The following is a 12,420-nucleotide window of genomic DNA, read 5'->3' on the forward strand; positions in this document are numbered from 1 at the left end:
GGCCGAAGTCACGCCGGTGCTGAATGACGCTGCGGAATTTTCATGGGGTTCCGGGACCTCCCCAGCAGGGGGACCCAGGATGGGCCCCAGCACCTCCCCCCCTCCCCCCCCCCCCCCCCCCCCCCGGAGCGCCCGGCGGCTCCCGGGGCTCTCCATGGGATGGAGGTGCAGGCGGACCCAGCACCTGGGGCACCGGCATCACCTGACGCTACCAGTCCTGGAGGCCTGCGCTGGTATCGACCAGGGTCTGGACGTTCATGGCTATGGAACTCAGGGCGTGCACCATCCGTGTCTGGCTCTGTACAACGCTGTCCATCACCCGGCCAATGGCGCTGATGCTGTCAGTGATGGCCTGTAGAAACTGGGCCCTGGCCTGCTGGGACTGGGCCGTGGCCCGCTGGCTCTGGCCCAAGGCTTCCTGTGGATGGCAGCATTGGCCCGGGCCGTGGGGACCTCAGTGTCTTCATCGGACCGGTGGTCGGGGGTCCCTGGGGTGCCTTGTCCTGTCTGTCCGTCCCCTCCGTGTTGGTGTCGTGTTGTGTCCTTTCATGTCTGTCTGTCCCCTGTGTGCCGGTGTCCTGTGTGGTTGTGTCATGTCCGTCTGTCCCCTGTGTACTGGTGTCCTGTGTCGTTGTGTCATCACTGGACTGGGCCGGGGGGCTGTTGTTGGAGCTGCCCTAACTGTCGCTGCTAAAGACCCTGTGGGCTGGCCGCCCAGGTGCTGGATGCGAGCGGGGTCTGCCAGTTGCGCCAGTTGGTCTCCCTCGGCATGGGAAACCTCTGGGTCCTCAGGTGCACCAGCCATGTCCAGTGCACTCTGCTCGTGCACGGTGAGCTGGCGCAGGTCAGGTTCACCCCTTCCGGTTCGGGCTCGCTCAAGTTGGTTATGGGTGCTCTTCTTTTCCTGGGGGGGGGGGTTCCGGGGGGGGGGGGGGGGGGGGGGGGATAACAGCATTGTTAGGCGGTCCAATGCATGCAGTTGGGTCTATGTTGGCATGGGTGCACAGGGCACAGGGCCAACGCGGCTTGTATGGATGGCTGCAGCCATGTGCCTCACGGCTGTTGTTGTACCATCTCCCTGGGGAGGAGGTGTGTGTCACACATGTGGAGGATAGGGGGGCTGATGCCATGGGCACACTGCTGGGTACTCACCCTGGCTGCCCTCAGGAGGTCGTGGAGCGTTTTGCGACACTGCTCACCAGTCCTGGGTGTCACCGCCGTGGCACTCACGGCTACGCCCACCTCCTTCCACAGATGCCCGGCCATGTTGGCTGGCACCCTCCGGCCGGGTCAGGGATACAGACACCCGCTTCCCTCCTCGAGGGCATCCAGCAGCATCTCCAGGTCATGGTGCGTGAATCTGGGCGCTGCTCGGAATGGCGCCATGGTCCCCCGCCGGCGGCCTGTGTGCTCGCGTCATCTGTTGTGCGCCGAGCGCCACGTCGTTTACGTGGCGCCAGGTCTCTGACACCATGCTGAGGCCGTGCCCCCCGCGCTTCCTGCCACGCCTCTGCTAGCCCCTTTGTAGGCCAGAGAATGCCATCTCGGAACAGGTGCTGGCAGCGAGGTAAAACGCGCCCGTTTTCCCACCGGCGTCCGCACTCTGTCACCGGAGCGGAGAATCGTGGTTGGTCAAATACATTTGATGAAGTACTGCAGATCATACACTGAATTCCTTTGAGATTTTGGGATATTGGAACACCTGGCTTTGAGAGTCACCAGATATGTAGCTTTTCTATGTGGCTGCCTTACTCTTTGAAGGAGGCCGAGTGCAGCTGGTCCTTGACTTAATGACTGGCTGTCGAATGTGACTCAAGAACGCACTAGATGGCCACAGATTTTCGACCTCATTAATTCCACTGAGGCACCAATATATAAGGGCCTCACGGTAGCATGGTGGTTAGCATCAATGCTTCACAGCTCCAGTGGTCCCAGGTTCGATTCCCGGCTGGGTCACTGTCTGTGTGGAGTCTGCACGTCCTCCCCGTGTGTGCGTGGGTTTCCTCTGGGTGCTCCGGTTTCCTCCCACAGTCCAAAGATGTGCGGGTTAGGTGGATTGGCCATGCTAAATTGCCCATAGTGTAAGGTTAATGGGGGGATTGTTGGGTTACGGGTATACGGGTTACGTGGGTTTAAGTAGGGTGATCATTGCTCGGCACAACATCGAGGGCCGAAGGGCCTGTGCTGTACTGTTCTATATCATCTTTATTTACTGTGACCGTTCCATTTTAGCACAATGTTCGAACATCAGTGCATTAGTTAGCTGCTACAGATTTTTAAAAAATGTCTCACCTTCCTGTTCAAATACAAGGTTCCCTAACATCATTGCACTTTGAATAATTGCAAATACACCTTCTAATGTAATCAGATAAGGTGCAATCAATTCTATAGAAAATGTAATTAAGAAAATATTTGGTAAACCAAATCCTATTTATTGACACATTCTCAAAAAACTGTTATTCAAGTTAATTAAAACATCATTTATTTTTTTCTCTTTACAGGAGATTATGTCATAATGACAATATTCTTTGATCTAAGTAGAAGAATGGGATACTTCACTATTCAGACCTACATACCTTGCTCGCTTACAGTTGTCCTGTCATGGGTGTCATTCTGGATCAATAAAGAAGCTGTGCCAGCGAGAACATCATTAGGTACAACTTGATTCCAAATAAAGTGCGAGAGTCAAAATGGTGAACTATTTATGAAGGAGCTGTATGTACAGATTGTTCTGTTAAAATTAACTTTCATAAGAAATGAATACAGTTCAAGAGGCATAGGACAAGAAATGAAGCTTATATATGCCTATTTTCTGGCACTATGAATGCCCTTTGAGTTCAAAATGACATTTGCGGGACACTATTTGTACAGGCATTAGCACGCGTGCAGTGAACAACCACTGAAAGTGCAGAGCAGGCGGTTGAAGAAGCCAACCAACAGCTCCCTGGCTGTCCAATCCCATCTTTTGATTTATATCTGTGCCTGCAGGCCTCCTTCTTCCCTGCAGACACATCTCTCCTTCTTCCCACCTCCTCCACCAAAACCTCCAGTACAACGTCCAATGTAGGGGTTCCCGCACTCCCCTGTTGTGCCATTTCTCATTCTTTCCCAGGTGAGATTCTCTTCACCCATGGCTCCCACCACTTGTTTCCGACACAATACACCTCCTGCCGCCCGCTACCACCAATGAAGAGTGTTATTAATGTTAGCTGCCCACACAAATCATTCAAATGAGTGGACAATAGGTAGTTTGTTCTGTCTGCACTGCAGTCAATGTGTTCAGGTTATCACACTGAAATCCCTCCATCTGTTTCCAAACAGCTTTATATTCATAGAAACCATAGAAATTAGGAGCAGGAGTAAGCAATTTGACCCTTCGGGCCTACTGCACCATTCAATATGACCATGGCTGATCCTCGATGTCAATTCCATACCCTTGTGTTCTCCTCATACCCCTGTGCTCTCTCCAGCTTTAAAATATGAAAATCTATCTATTTCCTTCTTAAATGCATTCAGTGACCCGGCCTCCACAGCCTTCTGTGGTAGAGAATTCCACAGGTTCACCACCCAGAGTGAAGAATTTCTCCTCATCTCACTCCGAAATTGCCTATCCTGTATCCTAAGGCTGTGACCCCTTTTCTAGAACCAACAGCCAGAGGAAACAACATGACTGCATCCAGTTTGTCCAGCCCTGTCAGAATGTTATATGTTTCAATTAGATTCCCTCTCATTCTTCTAAATTCCAGTGAATACAGGTGCAGGCAACCCAATCTCTCCTCATACAACAACCCTGCCTTCACAGGAATCAATCTGGTGAACCTTTGCTGCACTCCCTCAAAATAAAGATGATTGAACAATATGTATAGTAATAAAGTAGGGCATAGGTTATTTAGGAAGTCATCTGTAACACAACCAGATGCTAAGATTGAGAAAACTGTTTGGTTGCTCATTTATGCTCACCTTGGGTGTAGCTGTTAAAAACTGATTAGTCAGCTGCTGAATATCCAGTGTGAGTAAGATGACACAGCTCATAAGTGAATTTACAAGGTATGCATATCCCTATCATCAATGGGATCACCTTTATATTCAACAATTTACCATTTTTTGTGGCCTATCACTCATGTTTGCCTTTTGGGAAATGGTGGGGAGCAGGTGGAAGGATTCCTGGATTGATTATAAACCTTTTGCAAACACTCCTTCTGTGATCAACATGTCTTGTTGTAGGGCGTCAACCCAGAGCTTCTGGTCCAGACATAGTGACACGATTACTGTACCATAATTTGTCTTTGAGAATTTGTTTCTCCAACAGGACATAATAACAAAAAACATTTTCCTTAATCTGGAGTTTAAAGGGAAAGCACTTTTAGAAGACACTTATTTATACAGCTTATCATGATGATTATATGATAGTTTCAGTTCTCCAGCTTTTAAGGATTTAGAGCATGACTGTAGCTGCCTCATTATCAAATCAGAATTTGAGGCTGGGTAGAAAACAATTTAAAGAGGCAGTCTCTATGATTTACAAAACTTGGTACGTGACTCAAACCTGAACAGAAGCAGCACTTTAAAATTTAAACATTGGAGGTTACAGTTTCCAAAAAAATTTTTAAATGCAGAAACATATGCTGAATAACGCGGCACATTTCTCTCACAGTGGCTATTTGGAGGGATTTTGCTGCCATCTTGAAAATTTCCTTTTGCTTGGACCAGAGTTAGAAGCAAAAGCAAGTACACTCCCAAACAGGACATGCAATCATCTAAAGTGTTTTCTCACAGGCCTCATAAGTTCCCAAAGCCCAGGGTCAGAAGGTCAAGGAAGACTTCCTTTGGCAATAGGCATATTCTCCAATACCTGTACTTCCACTTGCTGCTCCAAACTTGTGCTGAATCTCATGATTTATTTTGATAAAGGCTGCAGTAAAAATAGAAGCTCTGATGAATAAAATAGAGGAAAATCAATTTGATGGTGTTTGAATGAGCATTTTTGTTTTTTTGTAGTTAATCTTCCTTCAATAATAATTGAATGGCTGAAAGCTTTTGGAAGCCCAAGTGAAATTTAGTACCTCAAATAACTGATAACACCCAACTTTATCTCCCCCCCGCCCCCCCCCCCCCCCCCCCCCCAGCTTTCTTGGACCTTCCACAGCTTCTGTGCTGTCAGAGTGCTTACCTGGCAGACAGTCTTAAGTGAAGCACAATTTATTTCTGTCAAGCTTTGGAAGAGAAAATAATACATTGGCTGGGGTTTTCTGACCCCCCCCCCCCCCCCCCGCCCCCTGCCCAGGCGGTGGGTTTTCTGGTGGTGGGATTGTTCATCATTGGCTGTCGGCAGGATCTTCCAGTCCCATCAAAGTTAATGGCCATGTGTGTTGCTGCCATGGAACCTGCCATGGGCGGGAGTGGGTGGGGGGTCACCTTCAGTGCGACCAGGTGATCCTGCCGGTAGAGAGGGCTGGAAAATCCATCTCATTGTCTTCAATAGCCTTTATTCTTCTCTCCAGGCTGGAACAGACTATTTGCCACCCTACCTTCCTATGTGAACCTAACCTAAACTCCTGAACATCTCCCCCCTCAAAACCTACCTACTTTCACCTCCATAACATCACCTATTTCTGTTCCTACTTCAGTCCATCTGGAGCTAAAATCTTCATTGATCCCTTTATCATCTCTATGCTCAACTACTCCAAAGCTTTTCTGACTTGCATCCACTTTCCAAACGTCATGTCACCCAAAATCACTCCTTCCCATATTCTTATTGTGCATTAAGTCCAACTTGTCCATAGCCCCATTCCTTGTTTAAAATACTTATCCGTATGTTTAATTCTCTCAGTGACCTCACTTTTTCATTGTTCTGTCAAACAGTCTTTTTCTTCCAACTCCTGACATCTTGTGCATTCTCCCTTTCATCAGCTCACCTTTGGCAGTAGAGTCTTGAGTTGTTAAGTCCTTCTATGCTCAAGAATTTGATTGGTAAATCTCTCTGCATCCCTCTCCTCCTATAAGACCCTTCTTAAAGCTCACTTCTTTTACTATGATTTTTCTCCCACCTCTTGTAGTCTTCTTCTTTGGTTCTATGTGTGTTTTTCAGTTATGTCTCTGTGAAGCAGCATTTGATATTTTTCTATGTTAGAACTCTTATATAAATGCAAGTTGTTGTTACAGTTTTTGTTGCTTTTCAGATTATTTTAAAACTACCTAATAATTCAGTATAGCATTGGGGTATACAGCTGCGAGAACAAGTCTTATGCCAGACACAAAGCTGTGTCTTGACGTCAGTGCTTATCTTGTAGGCAGGCATCCAACCACCATTGGGAAATGTGCTGGATTATACAGTACACAGTGATTAGCACTGCTGCTTTACATCTCCAGGGACCTAGATTCAATTCCCGCCTTGGGTGACAGTATGTGTGGGGTTTGCACATTCTCCCTGTGTCTGCGTGGGTTTCCTCCGGGTGCTCCGGTTTCCTTCCACAGTCCAGAGATGTGCAGGCTCAGTGGATTGGCCATGATAAATTGTCTCTTAGTGTCCAAACATGTACAGGTTAGGTGGGGTTACGGGATATGGTGGGGGGAGTGGACTTAAGTAGGGTGCTTTTTCAAAGGGTTGGTGCAGACTTGATGGGCCGAATGGCATCTATGGATTGGTGGTGGAGTTTTGCAGGAGCATTCTTGGCGATCCCGCAGCATGTCGGGCCGCAGGTAGCCTCCAAATTGCTGGAAAAGTAGACACAGTTTTACTGAAACTGTCTCCTTGACTTGCTACGGTTTGTGCATTATATCCCTGGGTGGTTCACCGAAGAAGTTTCATGAAGTTTCATAGCCATCAGTTAGGAGGGGTTATTCAGTTACGGGGATAGGGTGGAAGTGAGGGCTTAATGAGGGTCAGTGCAGACTCAATGGGCCGAATGGCCTCCTTCTGCACTGTATGTTCTATGTTCTAAACACTTGTACAAATTTAATCATTAGCTAAGAAATTTGAGTATCGAGGCCCTGACATGATCTTCAGTTTGAACATTGACACTGCCTGATGCCACAATTTGTTATCTTGATGAACTGCGTTTTGTTACTTCTTTGGCAACCTATTTAATGGAATGTATTAAGGGAGTACGGTAGAGAAAACTGACTCTTTCTAGTTGGTCCTCCCCCAATTATTTCTCTAGTTGCTTCCAATTGCAATGTCAATGGTGGCAGCCTTAGAGAAGCTCAGATCCTTGGCTATCCCAACCCATCTCCATCCCAGATTACTTAAGGAAGTGTCCCTAGAAATAATGGACGCATTGGCGGTCATCTTCCACGTTTCAATGGACTCTGGAACAGTTCCTACAGATTATCAGGTAGCTAATGTAACCCCCCCTACTTAAAAAGGGAGGGAGAGAGAAAACTGAATTATAGACCAGTCAGCCTGAAGCCGGTTGTGGGGAAAATGCCAGAGTCCATTATAAAAGATTTAATAGCAGAGCACTTGGAAAATTATGACAGAATCGGGCAGAGTCAGCATGGATTTATGAAAGGGAAATCATGCTTGACAAATCAACTGGAATTCTTTGAGGATGTAACTAGTAAAGTTGATGAGGGGGAGCCAGTGGATGTGGTATATTTGGACTTTGAGAAGGCTTTTGACAAAGTCCTACATAAGAGATCAGTGTATGAAATTAAAGCTCATGGTTTGGGGGTCGTGTTTTGAGACGGATAGAACACTGGTTGGCAGACAGGAAACAAAGAGTAGGAATAAACTGGTCTTTTTCCAATTTGGCAGGCAGGGTAGAATTTCATAGAATAAACTTTCATAGAATTCCTACAGTACAGAAGGAGGCCATTTGTCCCATCAAGCCTGCATCGACCCTCAGAAAGAGCACCTGGCCTAGGCCCACTCCCCACCCTATCCCGGTAACCCCACCTAACCTGCACATCTTTGACTCTTAGGGGCAATTTAGCATGGCCAATCCATCTAACTTGCACATCTTTGGACTTTGGGAGGAAACCGGAGCACCTAGAGGAAACTCACGCAGACATGGGGAGAAAATGCAAGCTCCACATAGACAATCACCCAAGATCAGAATTGAAGCCGGGTCCCTGGCGGTGTGCAGTGCTAGCCACTGTGCCACCGAGCCACCCTCTGCGGATACTGCAGGATCGGGAGTGGAACCCCAGCCATTCCAATATATATTAATGATTTGGTTGAGGGAACTAAATGTGATATCACAAAATTTGCAGATGACACAAAGCTGGATGGGAGGATGAGCTGTGAGGAGGATGCAAAGCTTCTTCAGAGTGATTTGGACAAGCTGAGTGAGTTAAAAAATGCATGGCCGAGGCAGTATAATGCGGGTAAATGTGAGGTTATCCGCTTTGGTAACAAAAATAGGAAGGCAGATCATTATCTGAACAGCTATAAAATGAGAGAGAAGAATGTGCAATAAGGCCTGGGTGTCCTCGTACATGAGTCACTGAAAGTAAGCATGCAGGTGCAACAGGCGGTAAAGAAGGAAAAAGGTATGTTGACCTTCATCTCAAGAGGATTTGAGTACAGGAGCAGGGATGTCTTGGAGCAGCACTGTGGCGCAGTGGTTAGCACTGCGGCACCACAGCACCCTGAATTCAGTTCTAGTCTTGGGTGACTGAGTGGAGTTTGCACTTTCTCCCCTTGTCTGCGTGGGTGTCCTCCGGGTGCTCTAGTTTCCTCCCATGGTTCAAAGTTTTACAGGTTAGATGGATTGGCCATGCTAACTTGCTCCTTAGTGTCCACAGATGTGCAGGTTAGGTTACGGGGTTATGGCTATTGGGCAGAGTGGATCGGTGCAGACTTGATAGGCCAAATGGCATCCTTCGGCACTGGAGGGATTCTATGATTGATGTAATTATACAGGGCCTTGGTGAGACTACACCTGGAGCATTGTGTGATGTTTTGGTCTCCTTATCAGAGGAAGGGTGTTCTTGCGATAGAGGGAGCGCAGTGATGTTCACCAGACTGACATATGGGAAGAGATTGAGTCAGTTAGGATATTATTCACTGGAGTTCAGAAGAATGATGGGGAAATCTCATAGAAACCTATCGAAATCTAACAGAGCCAGACAGGGTGGATGCAGGAAGGACATTCCTGATGGTGGGGGAGTCCAGAACCAAGAGTCACAGTCTACGGATATGGAGTAGGCCATTTAGGACTGAGATGAGGAGATATTTCTTCTGCCCGAGAGTGGTGAATCTGTGGAATTCGCAACCACAGAAAGTAGTTGAGGCCAAAGCATTGTATGTCTTGAAGAAGGGGTTAGATACTGCTCGTGGAGGGGAAAGGGATCAAAGGATATGGTTGGCGGGGTGGGCGGGGGGGGGGGGGGGGTTGCAGGGAAAGCAGGAGCAGGCTCTTAAGTTGGATGATCAGCCATGATCATAGCAAAATGGCAGAGCAGGCTTGAAGGGCTGAATAACCTCCTCCCGCCCCTATTTTCCATGTTTCTATGTTCCTAACTGGAGGAAGGTGTCCTTTAACAAACAGTCCTGCAGCAATGATCTTTGAGACAAGCGGGAAAAGAAAATGAAAGACAATGGCTGGACTTTTCTGTACATCATTAATACATTTTGCAAAGTCTCACATACGCCATGGAATTTATGATAATTTCCATGTTTACCAGGTATTACAACAGTTCTAACTATGACGACGCTAAGTACAATTTCCAGGAAATCGCTGCCAAAGGTGTCCTACATAACTGCCATGGATCTCTTTGTGTCTGTTTGTTTCCTTTTTGTCTTCGCTGCCCTCATGGAGTATGGGACCCTGCATTATTTTGTCAGCAACAGAAATAACAGCAAAAAAAAGAAGCAGAAATCCAAACCCACTGTAAGTTTCTTTTTCAGAAAAACTTATATTCTCATTTATTTTCAGTAAAGTATCAGATTTTCTTCTGAAATAAAGTAAATTGAATTTTAGAACATATTTGGGCCTTGAAATGACACTGAAAATTTGAGTTGCCAACGACCTGGCATATTTGTACAAAATCCCTTTGCATCCAATCTCATTGGAGTTTTCCAACCAAGCCATTAAATTAAGGACCTCTCTGCTTTTCCGGGTGGATGCAAATGATCCCGTGGCATAATCCAAAGAACGGCTGAGAATCCTGGTGTCCTGGATAACATCTAACCTCAAGCAACACCATTAAGCAGATTATCTAGTCATTTAATCTTATTACTCTTTGTCAGACCTTGCTGTCGGTAAATTTGGCTGCCAGCTCTCCCTGTCTTCCAATAGCGATTGTATTCCATAAGTATTTCGTTAGCTTTGATAAATGCAATTTTTAATGTTACCACAAGTTAATTAATGGTACAAAAATGAAGTGAGAATTGTGTAAGGATATACAATGCAGCAATTGCTGCATTGATAAATACAAGTTCTTTCTTTCTAAATTAATAACCTGACGTGGGAAATAGCTGACAAAAACATTTCAGACAGTAATCATCACACAATAAGTTCAAGGTATTTATGTCCATCCTCTAGGAAATAGTCAGCAAAAGATTACTTTGCATTGTAATATAATTACAAGTATTTTGGATTATTGAAAGAAAATTTTGGAAAACCGTGATTGAGTTGTCCACCAATTCATGCTTCCAGAGCAATAGATGTTATGTAGGATATCAGAACTCCTGGCTGTTCATTGTGTAATGCCATGGGATCTTCTGAATCCACGCAGAAAAGCAAGGTCAGGTCCTTGGTTTAATTACTTGGTTGCGAACTTCCAATAAGATGGGAAGCAAAGGGATTTCGTACAACAATCTATTGTAGTATACCTGTCAGCTTCATCACTGAGATTTTGTGTACAGTATTGTGGGCAAATGTGGACTGTAATGTTGTTTCATGTTGCTGTTAAATTAAAAAGGAAATTAGGAAAACAAAGAACACATAATAAAATAATTGATAATTAATATAGAATAATAAGAATAATAATGGATTAATATAAATGAAAGAATGAATAATATTAGCAAGTAAAATTGAGGAAAACTCAAAAGTTGTTCTGTAAATTGTTACTGCCCTATGAGGTGAGGTAAGATTGACTCCTCTGTTGTACCACTCCAAGTCTGACAGTGATGCATTTTTCTGAATTTACAATTTGAAGTTATTACTCACCCTGTGCTTAAACATGTTGGTTGTAAAAAGCTAGTCTGGCAAGCTTTCTTGATTTTAAAATAAAACAGGATTACTTTTTATGGAGTTACAAACCCACACCTGTAAAGATATAAAAATATTTTTAAAGGTAAGGCCATGTCCCCTTCACATCACATACATATACACACAGGCGTGCAAAATTTCCAAGTTATGCTGTAGGTAGTTACTTTCTAGCCAAATTAAAGTTAAACGAGGACAGGTAAAAACATTGAGGGATCATTGTTTATGTGTCCCAGGCTGCAGCAGACAATTCTGAACTTCCAGGAGTGGAATTGAAGCCTGTATAAAATTGCAATTGCGAGAGCCAATTTATTTTTAAAACTAATGCGTCTTTTCCCCAAATTGATAATTTTGCACCTGAGGTTCCTTGTGATGAAAAATTCTCTATCTATGTGCTGGATTTTTAAAGTTTAGTAGAGATAGGGCCTTGACTTGGAAGAAGGGAACTCATTACTGCTTCATTGGCAGCTTTTCCAGACGACTGTTTTGCAGCTTGTATACTGTATTAAAGAGATTTCAGAATGGTTACTTCAGTCACGTGACCTCTGTCTCCCCAAAATAATTTCAGTTGGTATTTGTTTGACTGATGTCTGAACCATCTGTGGCTTTTGTCTCTTGGCTGGGGTGATTAGGTTCTGTAATGGCCCCAAAAAATAACAGTGTAGTTTGATTGGGGCGTCGTTCCTGCCATGTAAGCACAGGGAACAACCTGGCTAAACCCCCAGTATAGGACTCTGGTTTTTTTTTCATTAGATCGCACCCTTAAGTCATTCTTTTGGGCCTTGAGGAGTTTCTCCTGGTCTAGACCACACTTCAAAATGTTTTCACCAATGGAGCGCTGAACTCACCGACGGCATTGGCTCCTCCGAGATCAGCCCACCATTTTGAAAGGGTACCCCGTGAGCTTGAAGGTTCCCTACACCCCCCCATCAGCAATGTCCACCCCCACATGTGCATTACCCCGCACCCGCCGAAGTGAGGACACTCCTTCCATGGGGTCACTGAGAGTCCCCCTTTTCAGGCTTTCCCACACCCCCCTTTCAGAACCCCCACCCTTCATTCCCCTGAACCTTTAGGAGACTTCTTCACACTCATCCTTCAACCCCCATCTTTGATACCCCCTGATCTCCCCTTTCATGGGCATGGACCCCCTCAGGCCAGTCTGGTACTGTAAAGTTGTACAGATGCCAGAGGAAGAGCCAGGGTGCCACCCTTTCGTGTCCCTGCCCACTTGTGGGTCTTCAATGGCCTGTGAGACCCCCCA

At 45.8% G+C, this 12,420-nt stretch overlaps 1 protein-coding gene across 3 annotated transcripts in view; it reads left to right on the forward strand.

Moving 5' to 3' along the window:
• Positions 1–12,420, forward strand: part of gabrg1 (gamma-aminobutyric acid type A receptor subunit gamma1) — a 175,727-nt gene that overhangs the window by 135,763 nt on the left and 27,544 nt on the right. Inside the window, exons 7-8 of one of the 3 annotated variants that reach the window (XM_038791289.1) lie at positions 2,502–2,654; positions 9,631–9,836. In XM_038791289.1, coding sequence (XP_038647217.1) covers positions 2,502–2,654; positions 9,631–9,836 — 359 coding nt within the window. Of the gene's footprint in view, positions 1–2,501; positions 2,655–5,501; positions 5,860–9,630; positions 9,837–12,420 lie in introns of those variants that run through there. The other 2 variants (XM_038791290.1, XM_038791291.1) reach the window with 2 other exon arrangements.

Source organism: Scyliorhinus canicula, chromosome 3, assembly GCF_902713615.1.
Source record: "Scyliorhinus canicula chromosome 3, sScyCan1.1, whole genome shotgun sequence".
Taxonomy (NCBI): Eukaryota; Metazoa; Chordata; class Chondrichthyes; order Carcharhiniformes; family Scyliorhinidae; genus Scyliorhinus; species Scyliorhinus canicula.